The sequence below is a fragment of the Parasteatoda tepidariorum genome, chromosome 8, assembly GCF_043381705.1.
Source record: "Parasteatoda tepidariorum isolate YZ-2023 chromosome 8, CAS_Ptep_4.0, whole genome shotgun sequence".
In the NCBI taxonomy this organism is placed as follows: domain Eukaryota; kingdom Metazoa; phylum Arthropoda; class Arachnida; order Araneae; family Theridiidae; genus Parasteatoda; species Parasteatoda tepidariorum.
Window position 1 is genome coordinate 1,449,451 of NC_092211.1, and position 16,035 is coordinate 1,465,485.

Genomic DNA, 16,035 nt, shown 5'->3' on the forward strand with positions numbered 1-16,035 from the left:
AAGCCATATTTGAATTGTAAAAATAAACAGTCGGAAGTAGAATCGTGCTTAAATGAAGTTCCGGTAAATTGTTGATCAACAAACGTAACTTCATATAGAGGGGGATCCCCTAAAGCGTGTTAAAATGTTTATATTTTAATAATTTACTTTTTTCTTGGAAAATAGTTAGTTATCCGTTATTGCTGGAATGGATCTTCATTTTTCAGTTTCTAGACAATGCTTATTTATTTATTTAAATTATGATAACGAGAAAACTTGTAACTCAGAAAAACAATTTACATCTTATTAACAGCAACAGTTTTCCGTTCTCCTATACATAGTCAAATTACTGGCAGACTTAATAATTCATTTCTAGTTTCACTATTATTTTTTAATTTGCGGATTCCAATTGAGAATCAAATATTAAATCTTAATTATTTTCTGGGTGATATTTTCTGCAATGAGTTTTGACGTTCGCCATCCTAACGCTTACAATGGAAGATTTCCAAATTTCCGAGAACCTTCAGAAATTGGTTGCTTTTCTTTGGATGGTGAAAGGAGGTATCATGATGATAATCATCAATTAAAGTACATATGTATGCCGAACAATTTTGATTATTTAGATATGGACTTGAATGAAGGCTATGATGTAGCTATAAGAAAAGAGTTTGGTAAGAAGGAGAGATTAGATTCATTTTTGACTTGGATTTTACATCATCAGGATCAAGTGCAAAGATGTTTTAAACATCAGAGCTCTAATGAGTGAGTAGTTAATATTGAATGTTATCCCAGGAATGTGGGTGGGAAAGGCTTCGGCTACTTTGTAATATTGAAATAACTATTTTAAGAGATATTTCCATATCATGAAAGCACCAAAATAACTAACAGCTTCAGGCAGTGGCCCGCGAGAAACAAACAAACAAAAAAAAGTGCATCATATAGAGGAATAATTTAAAGTATAAAGAAGAGAACTCACAGTAACCTCCGGGAAAACCTTTAAATTTTTGTTACAATTTTTTTTTTTTAAGTTTAAATTCTTTATACTGCCTTGGCGATTATAGTTGGCTTGAACAAGTACTGATATGGAACTATTTCGAACTTTTATTATGAATAATTCTTCATAATAAATACAATTTAAAAAGGATTTTAATACAATTTAAAATTCAAAATTTTTAAAATTATTGTAATTGTTATCATCTAAAGTTACAATTTTTTGTATGTGCTACAAATTTTTAGAAATTCCATAACTTTAAAGTGTTTTTCATAATATTTTACTGTAAGATTTCTTTATTTTAAGTTATGTCATCTAAAATGATTTTCAAATTTTGAGAGATATTTCCATATTGGTCATGCCAAGTAAAAATTGTCCAATTCTAGTATGCGGAATATATTTTAAAAAATATAATAGTATAGTGGCTTGTCTGGTAGTGGCTGCAAGTTTTCTTGATAATGGGACGTTTTCTTTGTATTTATTGTTATTATATGCCATTGGCAGTCTAGCACCATTTTGGTACAAATTAATATAACATACTGGGCATCCCAAATGTCCCTTACCACATTTTGTTTAGGAAACAAGTTGTTTGTTGACAAGTTTGTCGATAATTGCTTGATTTAAAACAACTATATAACACTGTTTCCTGCTGTGCACAAAACATACCAACAAACAGTATTTGCAAGAGCATTAATCATTTTTGTTCTTAATCAGCATCATTTAAGCGAATGATCTTTTATTTTGAAAATATTGTCTTATAGCTTTTCTTGATTGGCAGCACCATTTATTGACAAAATTTGCACCTAGTTTTGAAACTTACTTTCGGAGAAAAAGTGCAATTTGTTTTTTCAAATTGTTCAGAATTGTATTTTTCAGAAATCTGGCAAATTATGAAAGGAGATAAGCCAATAAATTTTTAAGTTGTTTTTACTTCATAAGTTAGTTTGAAAAAATAAATTGAAGTAGTCTACCGCTGAATAAATTTAAGTTTTATTAATTCATAATTAAAACTGAGCAATTTTCTTATTATTCATTTTATTTTAATAAAAACAAATGTAATCATTGCCAAGTGATTAGTAATAAACTCCTTGGCCATTATTTTATTTGATTTCTCAATATTATTGGTAAAAGAGCATAAATATCCAAATTATTCATGGCTATTGTGCCTCTAAAAAAACAGTTATTGTGTTAATTGCAGTAAATATACAGTTGGCTCTAACATTCTGCACTATAATAGCGAATATTTTTCGATATCACAAGGAAAATTATAATCTCCGCGTGTTTGTTATAAATTTTCATTAAAAAAAAAACCTTCTAACCTAATATATCAATTTCATGAAATATTTTTGATCATTACAACAATATTTTCATGATTTCTAAAAAATTAAGTGCCAACTTGAATTTCAATTTTTAGAACCTTTTCTTAAATAATTTTATGAATTATTTCTTATAATCCAAGATTGCTATGTTTTTAAAAGAAGTTGCTTGAATCATCAATTTCTTATGTAGATATAAGCAAGATGCTTTGCTTAGATAAATTTATCTGTTTATAAAAGAGACATGAAATTTCTAATTTAATAAATCCGAAAAAATTAATATTTATGAATAAGTTGTTACCATAGACAAAAATGTATAATAAGGAAAGACTCGAAAATATTAAACTCGAATAACAGCAGAAGTATCATGCGAAAAGGCAGATGACAATACGGAAGAATTTAAGAAAATTAAAGAGAAAGCAAATATGTTGACATTAATCTACACAATTGTTTTTTCTTTTTAAAGAAAATACACATTATACAACTTTAACAATGTCGGGACTATTTTATCTAAATCGTTAATAAATATTCAATTTTTGATATCCCTAATTTTTAATGACATTATACAATTATACAATTTAGTGTCTTCAAGTTTTTGTTATCAAGTTTTGACTGTGATTGTTTATGACTTATAATAATTTTTCTTAAAAAATATTTTTATTTACTCATAGGTTAAATATTGATTTTGTTTGTTTTCGTGGCCTTTTAACTGCAGTATGCAATACCATATATGAAAACAAAGATGACTGGCTAATATGTGCTACAAAATATAAATCTGTTATTTATTTATGTGCTTTTGATACTGAGCAAAGTATTCAAAGAAGAGAAACTGCTACCAAAAGAGACAAAGTTATGTCATTTTGGGGATACAAGTTTGAACAATACATGTCTGCTGGTAAGTTTTCCTTTAATTCTTAGTTTATCAGTTTTAAAATTTCATTTATATAAAATCAGGTTGTTTTGTCATAAATATTTTATTTCAAGTATTTAGGCTTTCTTACCGGTAGTAGAAGGAAATCCCCTAAATTAGTTATTACATTTTTTAATTTTTCTACTTTGTACAAAACTGTGTTATTAATTTTAGCTTATATCATTAAATTTAATTGAAAAATATTTTTGATACTGTTATTTTACTAAGCAAATGTTTTTAAGTAAAGTTTTACAACTTAAAGCTCTCTATTGAAAAAAATAAAAAAACTAACCTTTGTAAAAAAATATAAAACTGTTTTATTGTTTTTTTGTAGTGGTGTGTTGAAAAGGTTCGTGAAGTACTGTCTATCTAAAGAAAGAACTCCTCTTGACTTAGACTGGTATTATCTAATAGTGTAGAAACAAAAAATGTGCATTTCAAGGAAGGGGGATATTTTAACGTTTCTCTCGTCTGTTCAGATCAAAACTTGTCCTACATGTATACTCTTACATGAAATAGTTTAAACACAGTAGTACAGTAAATGGTAGTACTCCTAACAACGATGGTAGTACTCCTAACAACTGGCTAGTGGAGTTTCTTTCATTTGACAGATTGTATGTATCCTGTCACAGTAGCTGGATAATTGACATTTCAGCTGCTAATTATCTAATTAATTTAAAATCGCGTGTTCACAGTTAAATGAGAAAATTATACTAGCTTACAACGTGCAAGCTAAAATAGAGATGGGATTTGTGAATGCAAATAATATTTGAATTTCCTCAAATAATATTTGCATTCCGCATAAATCTGGTTTTATGTTGAAATTAAATAACCTAAAAATAGGTGTAGGAATTAAGAAATCACTGGTCTGATATTAGTAATTAAAAAGATATTACTAGTCGGTACACGTTTTCACTAGTTTGTTCTCATGTCGCTATTTGATATTATTAGAAAAAAAAGTTTATAAATTGAATTTATATGAAAAATATAGAGAATGAATGTCACAATTACGATGAAATATGCTCTTCCGTGACAAAAACACAGACTACAGCTTGAAAATGAAAATGAAAAAAGCCAAAACAACATGCCATACCAGGGGTCTGTCTAGTCCAAATTTACTACCCATTGTCCAGTACAAATTCAACTTTAGGAAAAACGGTAGTTTCACAAAATAATTCTTCTCATAATTTTATTTTTGTATCCCGTAAGAAACGATAAATCCATATTTTTACCATATTTTTGTGTTGATTTTTTAATGTAATGTTTAATTTTTGCAAATTATGTCTAAATTTTCACAAAATAGGTACCTCTCAAAAATACTTAGATAGTCCCCTGCATACCTTTATAAAGATTGCCGGTGTGGAAGACCACTAATAATTATTTTATGGTGGTTTGAATCAAATTTTTGTAGTCCCACACTAATCGATCACTTTTAATTTTGAGCCCTGTTTAAACATCTTCCAAAATGTTTTTGTTATATCTGTAGGTATATATTATACGTTGGTTAATTCCAGACTCGCCTACATCTTCACCAGACCTGTCTGTTCCTGTCAATGAAAAAGAAGAGTATTGTATTGTACTTAAAGGGCGACTGAATAGTCATACTATTTTATTCAGTGCTGAAGTTGACGGGAAAGATCCTGAATACCTGAATAATCCCAATGCTGAACCAGTGTCTACTAAAAGTTACACAGAACTGAAGACATCTAGGATAATTACTACTCACAGACAAAATCAAAACTTTGCCAGGTAATTTCTCAGTAATTCTCATATTTGTTAAGAAATATAGTTAATGTAGAATGCCAATTATTTGTAATTTTTTTTTTGTAAAACAATATTTATCTTTATAGGAAAAAAATGTTTTCTATACAGAACATAAACCAGGTCATATCCCTAAATCAATTTAAGGTCTACTTTGAAATGATAAAACTCTTTGTCAATTCCTATTATTAGTTCACACTCTCCCTACATATATTTATATATCTTGTAAAAATTTTCAATCGTTAATAAAATACTTTTTATTCATGCACTCAAGTTCAAATAAATTTTTTTGAGCTTGCAGTGGGTGACGCTTGATGTTATTATGGTGTTTTCAAATATTAATTCCATAATTAAATAAGGATGAGCGAAAAACAAAAGGGAATTTTCTGATTTATTAAGCATTAGTCATTGTTTTAAATTTTATTATAAGCGATTCAGTTTTTCACATATTTTAAAAATAGCATCATTGATAATTTTTAACTGTCTCTTTTTGAACAAAAAAAAAAATAGTTTATAGCGCACATTTAATTATTTTATGTTCGCTGTGTCCGATAAATTCAATAAACAAAACATTACATGGTAGCACATGTAGTTCACGTCACGAAATTTTTAATTTTATAGTTATCTGATACGATGTGCCTTTTTTTTCTTCTTCTAATTCCTACTTTTAGTTCGCACTCTCTCTATATATATATGTCTTGTTCTATATATATATGTATATTTATATGTCTTGTTCAACTTTTCAATTGTTAATAAAATATTTTTTATTTATTCATTTAAGTTCAATTACTTTTTTTTTTGAAACTTGTAGTGTACACTTGATGTTAGTACAATTTTTTCACATGTTAATTCATTACTAAAATTTAATTAATTAATTTTAGTTTTATATGGGAGAAAAACTTGCAATTATTAAATAAAAGTAACTAAAATTAAAATTTTCTTTGTTGACTTAAGTAGGAATTGACTTTAAATTTATATATATATTATACAAGTTTTATATGGGAGAAAAACTTGCAATTATTAAATAAAAGTAACTAAAATAAAAATTTTCTTTGTTGACCTAAGTAGGAATTGACTTTAAATTTATATATATACAGTGCCCGCCGCTAATAAAATAACCGGATAATAAAATCAGCCGCTTTATAAAATCAAATCGGCAAGAACCGAATCGTTACAATATTAATACATGTTAAAAACATCCTTTAATAAAATCAATGCCGCCGCTTTTTAAAATCAAAATTTTGACTACATAATAAATCAAAAGTGCGATATTTCAGCTTCTTTTGTCCTTATTTATAAAATTTTAATTTTTCGAAGTTTAAAGACTTTTTTAGAAGAAGCAATAGTTACTCACAAGCCTGTGAAACTGGTGTGGTTAGCACTTTCCTGCGATATTCATAGTGTAAGAGTTAAGGAAAAATGTGGGTGGTAAGCGGCNTCTAATATATATATTATATTATAGTGTTACTATTAGTGTGCGTTAATAGCACACTAATAGTAACACTATAAAGCAAATTTTATATGAAAATAAAGGCAAACTAAATATATACTCTAGTCATTTGTAATAAATAGTAAGTGTTATCAATTCTAAAAATATAGTGAAAAACCTATCTAGTTAGCCATTCTTGTAAGTTGAATACCTGTATTGATTGACCTTTATTATCAAGAATCGAATTTATCCTATGTAATAAAAAGAACCAAACCTGTCCATTATACTTTGTATTTTGACCATTAAAATATTTATTTAAAAATTTTTCTAGGAATGTTATTAAATTCTATTCTAACCCTTTTATAAGTTGACTGGAAAAAACTTTCTCATGCTATTATGATTTCTTTTAAAATTTCACCGAATTGTGAACAATGTTGTAAGCTAACCAAAATCTCTTGATGAGTTGATCATATAGGGAAAATATAGGGGCCTTTTATAATGAATTGATTTATAAACATAAAAAAATTAATTTAAAGTGATGAAATAAATATAATGCTAAGCTTTCTAATTACTTATATTCTTAGATTGCTTTTTAATTGTAATTCTTCTGTATTGATATTTTTAAAAAAATATTTATAGTATTAGGTTATAAAAAAAGCTCTGCAACACTTGCAAAAATTTAACTTAGATAAATTTTTATTTTGTGTTGTTTTTTGGTGTTCTTAGTTTAAACTTTCACCAATAAACTTTAAATGACTTTGGATTAAACTGAACTTCGGGTTTTGATTCACTATTACTATCAACGAGATCTTTTAGCAAGGGTGCTGCAGAACTTTTTTTAGAAACCTAATAAGTATCTGGTGTACATTACTTATTTAAATCAATCACTTTAGGCATTAAATTTGTGTTGCAAATTATAACTCAATCTATTCTGAAATTAGTCCCCTTTATTGAAATATATATGGCATTTTCTAAATAAAATTTTAAAGTTAAAATAAAAATAATTAAATTAAATTTATCTTTATTCTGATTATTAATAAATAAAAAAAATATGGATGCATGAAAAACGTGATACATATAAGAATAACATGATATAAAAATAATAACTCATTCCTGTCTATAAGTTTATTCTACAAGTGAATCAGCTTATACAGATTTCACTGTAACTTACGTTTTGTTGATATTCCTTCCTTAAAGAAATTTCTGTAAACAAATGAGATTTAGTGGGAGAAATCTATTTTGTGAGAACTTGCTTAAGGTATTTTAATCATTTGTTACATAAATTAACAGTTGGGCTGAAAAGTTCGTAGGCTAACATAGAAATTTTTTTTTTTGATAAGATTTTATTTTATTATTCAATATAGTGTCCTTCAAGGGGGATACAGCGGTTATAGCGGTCATATAATTTTTCGATACCATTTTTATAGTATGATTTGTCCTTCGCCTCAAAATAGGCCTTAGTTTCGGCAATTATTTCTTCATTGGTGCTAAATTTCTTTCCAGCGAGCATTCTCTTGAGGTCTGAGAACAGGAAGAAGTCGCTAGGGGCCAGATCTGGAGAATACGGTGAATGCGGAAGCAATTCGCAGCCCAATTCATATAATTTTGCCATCGTTTTCATTGACTTGTGACACGGTGCATTGTCTTGATGAAACAGCACATTTTTCTTTTTCAAATGGAGTCGTTTTTCTGCGATTTCGTCCTTCAAACTCTCCAATAACGCTATGTAATAGTCGCTGTTGAGGGTTTTTCCCTTTTCAAGGTAGTCGATGAATATTATACCATGCGCATCCCAAAATAATGATGCCATAACTTTGCCATCTGAATGTTGCGTCCTTCCACGTTTTGGAGTTGGTTCATCTCGTGCAGTCCACCCGGCTGACTGTCGATTGGACTCTGGTGAGAAATGATGGAGCCATGTTTCATCCATTGTCACATATTGACGCATAAATTCGGGTTTATTACGATTAAACAGTTTCAAACACAGCTCAGAATCATCAATTCGTTTTTGTCTTTGGTCGATTGTGAGCTCGAGCGGCACCCACTTTGCATGGAGCTTTCGCATACCCACATATTCATTCACGATATGTCCAGCACGTTCCTTTGATAACTTTAGAGTGTTAGATATCTATCAACTTCACTTTACGGTTATCTAAAATTATTTTGTGGACTTTTTTGATGTTTTCGTTGGTAACAGCCCCTTTGGGGCGTCCAATGCGTGCATCGTCGTCGGTGCTCATTTCGCCTCGTTTAAACTTAGCAACCACTTCTCATCTGTTGATTTTCCTGGTGCAGAGTTCGAATAATGTTTATCAAGCCAAGTCTTGGCTTCAGCAGTATTTTTTTTCGCTAAAAAACAATGCTTTATTAACACACGAAATTCCTTTTTATCCATTGTTTTTAAACTAACAGAAGTTGCTTCATTAAAAATACTATATCTCACAAACTAATGGTCCGACAGCTGTCAAATTTATACACGTGTCTTTAAAGGTTAGAACTAATTAAAAATCTTATGGATTTAAAAATAGTAGCGCCATCTATGTGTCAACCTACGAACTTTTCAGCCCACCTGTTATAAGGGTATTATAAATACTATATCCTAATGAATTTGAAATTTTTTTCTAGTTTTTTCTTTTTTGTATAGTTAAATATATAAATTGTTTTAGTGAAGTTACTTTTTATTAGTATTAATTATAATAATGTAAATGAAGCCTAAACAATTGATAAAGAAACAAACAAATAATGTGAAAAGAATATTTTTTTTAAAAAGTTATGATTGTTAATTTTAAATTCTTGTGAATTTTTAATCAATTTTGTTTAAAGGTTTTAGTTTTAATTATTATTTTGAATTCTGATAGTTTTTGCATTGCTTAAAATTTTTTATTAAATCTGAATAAATTTGCTGCATAATTTTTTTTTTTTAAACAAGGAACTCATTCATGAATCTTACCTAGTTTTAAATTTAAAACTGTTTCAAATTATAAATTTTGCTGAAATAGTGTTAATTATTTTAAAGGTTCAAGTTATTAAAATGGTGGCTCCAATCATTTTTAGCTGGCATTCCAAAGATAATATGTGGATTTCGTGATGATCAAGGCGTTGTTAGGAATTTGGATATTTTTCCAGTTCATGACATCCCTAAAATGGCTCAGGTAAGACATTTATTTACAAAGATTTTGTATAAAGCTGTGAAATTGTATTATACATATATTATTTATGTTTATTATATTATGTTTATTTAAAATTATGTTTATTTAGGTCTATACTAGTTTTAAAGTTTAGTTATGTTAATGATTTAGTGCCTTTATAAAATAAGTTATTTATAAAAATTTCTTTTTTACTATCTAGCATTTCTGATTTCATTACTTTTTCAAATATTTTTTTAGAAATTCAAATATTTATTTGTGCTATTAGCTAAACATATTAACTAGTGTTTAAGTAAAAAAAAATATTCTTAAATGTATTGTATGTCATTCTTTCATAATGCGAATGTCTCATATGAAATTTTGATGTACAGTATACTCTTGATGTCTCGAAAATCTTGTTATGTCAAAAAAATTTTTTTTTCTTTGGCATAGTAAATCTACCTGTTAAAAATGAATTCCTACAGAGGTGATTGTGCTCCGGAAAAAATTCGGATTTCCGGATTTTTCCGTAACTGTACTATGCAGGGTTGGAGTTTTTGCCGGCAAAAAGGTTTTTTTGCCAGGACAGTGGCAAAAACTGGTAAAAACCGGCAAAAACCAAATTATCTAAATTGCTGATTAAATATTATTACAAAATACTTGAAACAAATTTAAATCAATCATAAGGAATAATAATTTTGATACATTACATGAAAAAATTATTTTTAACATATTAATAATTAATATAAGGGTAATAATTTTTAAAAGATTGAAAGTTTTTGATCTCTTTTCATTTTAGAATCCTAAAATAAATGTTTTTTTACAAACAAATAAATATTATTATTTGTATAATATTATTATTTATTATAAAAAATTATTATTTGTACAATAATTAACTACACATGTTGATAGATATTTTATGCTTTAAATTATAGTTATATTAATTTAAAATAAGTTCATTTCACTGGAAAAAAGAGAATAATCACAAATTTTCCAATCAATAATGTTTTAAACTACTAAAATGATATATTATTACATTATCATTTAATTATGGAATAATAATTTTGTTAATTTTTTTGTAATTATTTATATTCATAGTATATTATTCAATTTTAGGAATAATTTTGTATCAAAAATGTGTTTTTGTCCTCTCATCTTGGTAAATATAGGTTTTTGCCAATTTGCTTGGCAAAAACCTGTTTTTGCCAGGACGGTTTTTACCGGTATTTACCATGGTTTTTTCCACCTGTGGCAAAATCTTGCCAACCCTGGTACTATGGAAGTTTCAAGAAATCATAGATCACATTTATGTATAAAAATTCTTGTATATTTTATTTAAGAATATTAGAACTAGAATTTATACTTTGCATCTTTCATTAGTAAATATTTTTTCTGGTAGAATACTAAATGCGATTGAAGATAAAAGTAAACTGAAACTATCAGTGATATAAATTTATAAAAACATAAATTTTTTGAAATGCGTCATTAATGATTTTACTCAAAAATTTTTTAGGATTTTTGAGTTGGACTCACAATCACCCCTGTTCCTATGTCTAAGGGTTTCTTCTCAAAACCTTGTTGTGTCAAATTTTTTTGAAATAAAAAATTAATTTTTTTAGAAAAATCACAATGTAAGTTAATTGTAAACCAATTCTTTTCTGTTTAATGCATAATTATTTTTGTCTTACTTTTAAAAATAAAATTCTCATTGTTGTATTTAGCTAATAGTCAGCTATCATTATATACGTATTTATTAGTGCTTATTCTTATGTTTCATGGCTCTACTTTTTATAGTATTATTTTAGAGTATATTTTTCTACTTTTTAGAACATATTTAGTTCTGAACTTGTTATCTCAAAAGCTCGCTATCTCGAATATTTTTTTAGCATCCTTTCAACTTTGACATGGTGCATAGCGTTTTAAAAAAGTGCTTAATAGTGGGAAATTTTCTCATCTTTAAAAGTTCTTAAAGGTGCCTTTTTTATTGAGTGTTTTTGAAAAGTGCTTTAATTTTCTATTTTCGAAAATTAAATGTTTTTCTTTACCATGTCAATTTTGGTCACGTATTATACAAAAGCGTGGGGTTCACGTTGTTCTATTCAACGTTTTCACAATTCATTCAAACTCAATGCATTTCTGCATACCGTTTGTCCGTAGCGTATGAAAGCGCCAATCATTTTACATGTTTGAAGAAATGCTTGCTGGGTTTGACAAGATGCTTGCACTCTCGTGTGCAACTTTGCTGCATTTAGCAAGGTATTCTCAATTTTAGGCTTCATTTTCCACCCCCAGAAATCAAACCCAAAAATCTCTCGATCTTTTTATATGGTGGCTAATATAATTAAGAAAAAGAGTTCTGTCAGAAAATAGTTATTTTATCATGATCATGAAAAATTATTTATTATTAGTCTTTGAAAATTATTTTGCATTTTGTTACTGAATATAGTGCTTAAAAATATTTTTTTAGTGCATAAAAGGGACTTAAAATGTGCTTATTTTTTGTTGAAAGATTTGGCTATGCACCCTGTACAAAAAAAAAAAATGATGCTTGATGGACTGTGGTTCAATGTACGATAAATATTAAAATAACTTTAGCATTTTCTGCCAGTTGATTTCGTAAAATCTGTCTCTTTTTTTGGCCTTAATAAGAAATACTGAAATTCTAAACGTTTTTATCTCTTAAGCAACGCTGTTTTTAATTGGCTACTTAAATTTTGTAAACATTAAAATAAAGTAGCTTGCATCCTATTGACTGTGCCTATTAAATTATATGACCATAGTTCTTGATTAAAATTTTGTTTCAAATTTTTCTGTCCTGCAGAAAGTTAAATTATTACTTATTTTGCCTTGTTATCTTTGTATTGCCTTTAATTGGTAGAATAATTTTTTTTTACACTATATCTATAGTGGCGCATATGTATCTTCTTTTAATTTAATGAAGATAATGTAAGTTTTACATAAAAAAACAAAACAATAGTTATGTTTTATTTTAGAGTTATTTAATATGGTTTTCTTTCAATATAGTTTTTTTAAATGTTCTTTGGTAACAAAAGAATTTTATTCCAAAAAGAGCCAAAACAGTAAACATTTTTAAATATTCCTGATAGGCATGAAAAGCAATCTATAAATTAATGAAGATAAATATTACTAGTTAGCCATAAAAATTAGAAATGTATGCAAATGAATTTTTTTGTTTTGTTTTTGTATAATGTAAATATTTTTTAAAGATAAATTGTTAAAAAGTATCCACAAAATTTTAGACTCTCCTTGAATATATCTCTGTGCGGCATCTTTTTATCTAACTCTGATTTATGTCAAATACATGTATTGATTATTCAGATGTCAAATTATTTTAATATCTCTGTATTTCCTTTTAATAAGTTTAAAATAAAATTTCAATACATAAAAATAAATATAATAAAAGGAAGAAAGTGAAGAAGCTCCTTTTGGGTCTCTAGATCCATGCAAGTGGCTATATTAGGAAGAATGACATAAAAGAAGCAGTGAAAGAAAAATACATATAAAATAAGAAAAGAATAAAAACATTAGCAATATGCAAATATCAAACTTAAAAATCTAATTCAGGTTTGTTAAGTTTTGTAAAAATTAGAATTTTTGGTCAAAATAGTTGCAGTACATTATTTTAAAAAAAAAATTAATAAGTACTGTAAAAAGTTAAAAGTTGTACAAACAATGAAAGAATATCTTCTAAAATTTCGAAACTATTTACAAAATATCTGATAATAATAAAACTAAATACTCGAAAGCTGATTTTAATAAAGCTTAAATTTTTTTATATATTTTTTTAAAATATTTTAGTTAAAAATAAAGCAAAATATTGAAAAGTATTTGGTTATATCTTAAGTGTGAAGTGTATACCTAATTATAATGACTTTATAATATTTGAAATGCAGTTCAGTTTACTGTAAATAGTTTGAAAAAATTATAGTTTTTGTTTTTTAAAAAATTTTGTTTTCAGAATATGTGGTCTCCAGCAGCTACTTTGAACTTTAGTTCATGTTTCCTAGATTTCGTGAAACGTTGTGTAAAAAAAGATGATCCTTAGTAAGTATTGTATATATTTTTTTAAGATTTACATTTGTATGAAAATTTAATCCTAAATGTTAATTTGCACAGTCAAATTTTAATGTCTCGAAGTAGAAGGTAAATTTTTTTTTAATTATCAAAAGTGATTAATATTATTATGACAGGAAATAAAATTATTTATGTTATGAATGTGTTTGTTTTAAAAACTAATGTTTTTTTCATGATATCTCATAATAGAATAATCAATTTAATACGGTGTCATAGGTTTATTTCTCCCTTTTAGAAATGTAACTATATTTTAAGTCTTGTGCATATGGAGTAAAATACATAGATTTATTGATTTTCATGAATTTATGAATTATAAATTTTTAAAAATAAATTATGAATTCATGTTAAAAATTACAGATTGTTTAAAGTTTTCTTGTGATTAATATCCAATTTCAATATAATGTCACTTATTAGTTTTTAGTTTTTAAAAACATAACCCTTTTTTAAAGTGTTGTATACACAGAGTAAAATACATGGAAGAACTAAACTAAAACTGAATATTTTTATAACTAATATTAAAACTAAATAATTTTCATAATTTTCTCATATTGATCATAATGATATATGCAATTTTAATATGTCATAGATTTATTTCTTCCTTTTAAAAATATAACTTATATTTTATGTTTTTTATATTTATTTATTTTAATATAACTTATGTTATTAACTTATATTTTAACTCGTATTTTAAGTCTTGTGTTCATGGAGTATAATACATCAAATTTATTAATTTTCATAATTATGATTTTTTTTTAAATTTCAGATTTTTCCCAGTTTTTTCATGATTAGAATAATGAAATATCAAATCTCAATATGTCATCTATTTATTTTTAGTTTTTAAAAACATAACCCTTTTTAAAGAGTAATACAGAGTAAAGTAAATAAATTTTATTGATTTTTATAATTGTGAATTTGTTTGTTTTAAAAATTACAGATTTTTTACTGTCTTTTTATGATTTGATAATTGAAATATAAACTTTTAATTAGGTGTGGTTTCTTTATTAATTTTAGAATTTTTTTGTATAGTGTAGTGTACAAATTTTACTGGAAACCTGGGAGTCCCATCACGTGTGAAGAGCTTAAATCTCCTACAGAATACCAAGTTCTGCCTGAATGGTATATCAGTAACTTCAAGATATGATTATAACTGTGTTTGCTCAAATTCCTCTTGCTGAGTTTCTACAGAATAAAATTTTGACTTTGAAATGTGCATCAGAATGTTGTTATGTGCATAAGAAACATTCATTAATTTTGTGCATCTGAAATGAATCTTAAATACTTCCACTGAAAAGGCTTTTATCTCGTTTAAAAATAGGCATGTAACAATGTACAAAAAAAGACAACCCTAAATAACTCTTGATCTAATAATCAGATCTTAACGTTCTAGGACTCATTGGTTTTGAGGGGTTGGCCTCAAATATGCAATTACAACTTTTTTAAAATTTGTTATCTCTGGAGTTATTTGACTGAGTAAACTCAAATTTTGTATTTAGCATTGTAGGATTATATTCTTTAAAATTATGTAAAAAATGGTATGTCTAACAATTCAAAATATTTTTGATTATTATTAAGCAAAATAATTACAAATATTTACTAGATGCTATTTTTTGCATGGAATTATCTTTGGTAAACAAATTTTATAATTGTGTGATAGAATTTTTCAATTAGCTTAAAAAGTTCTCAAAATATTCAAAAAGTAAAATTAACATTAATGGATCCTAACTTAGGACCACACACCTGCACAAGTTATTGGGACCATCTTTTTCAAATTGTGGCTATCTCCATTAAAATTAGGGATCAAAAATAGATATCCTTAAAAAATAATTATGTTTGTTTAAAAAAAGTACATTTTTGTGTCTGATTTTTTAAAATATCGTTTGCACTAATTAATTAGCATATTTGAGGTCACCCCTTCAAGCTATTATGATTAAGTCCTAGTATGTGACGATCCGATAATTAGATCATTCCGGGTGTTTGTTTTTTTAGCGCACTGTATATTATAATTGAACTGTTAAAGTTTTATTTGTTGACTATTTGAAAATTACAAAATATTTTTTATTCTTCAAGATATCTACTAGGTTAATAATAAAATGGTTTTATTGATTTCGAATGTGTATTTTTTTATGTTTAAAAGAAAATTTAGCCACCAACTGCTGTACTACAATTTGTACATTTAAAAATTCAACAAGGTGTATGGTGACCATAATTACTAGGAAAATGCAAAGAAATATGTGTGTCCGGAAAATTCAAGAAAATTGATAATTTTTGAGAAAAGTTAAAGAAATTGAAATTCTTATGAAATTTTAATTTAAAACCATTTATGAATGCTCTATCATCACAGGAAATAGATCTTTTTTCGATTATTGTAATATGTTCTTAACTGCTATGAATTTGAAACAGTTATTCATTGTTTGATCAAGTTAAGCCGA

The 16,035-nt window shown here is 26.6% G+C and overlaps 1 protein-coding gene across 1 annotated transcript; it reads left to right on the forward strand.

Annotated features, from left to right (window-relative positions):
- Positions 1-28: 28 nt before the first annotated feature.
- On the forward strand, positions 29-15,712 carry LOC107456019 (decapping and exoribonuclease protein). Its single transcript, XM_043051180.2, has 6 exons — positions 29-741; positions 2,958-3,181; positions 4,711-4,945; positions 9,403-9,538; positions 13,491-13,576; positions 14,633-15,712. Exons 1-6 carry the CDS (start codon positions 440-442, stop codon positions 14,745-14,747), a joined length of 1,098 nt encoding a protein of 365 aa, XP_042907114.1. The 5' UTR covers positions 29-439; the 3' UTR covers positions 14,748-15,712.
- Positions 15,713-16,035: the final 323 nt, after the last annotated feature.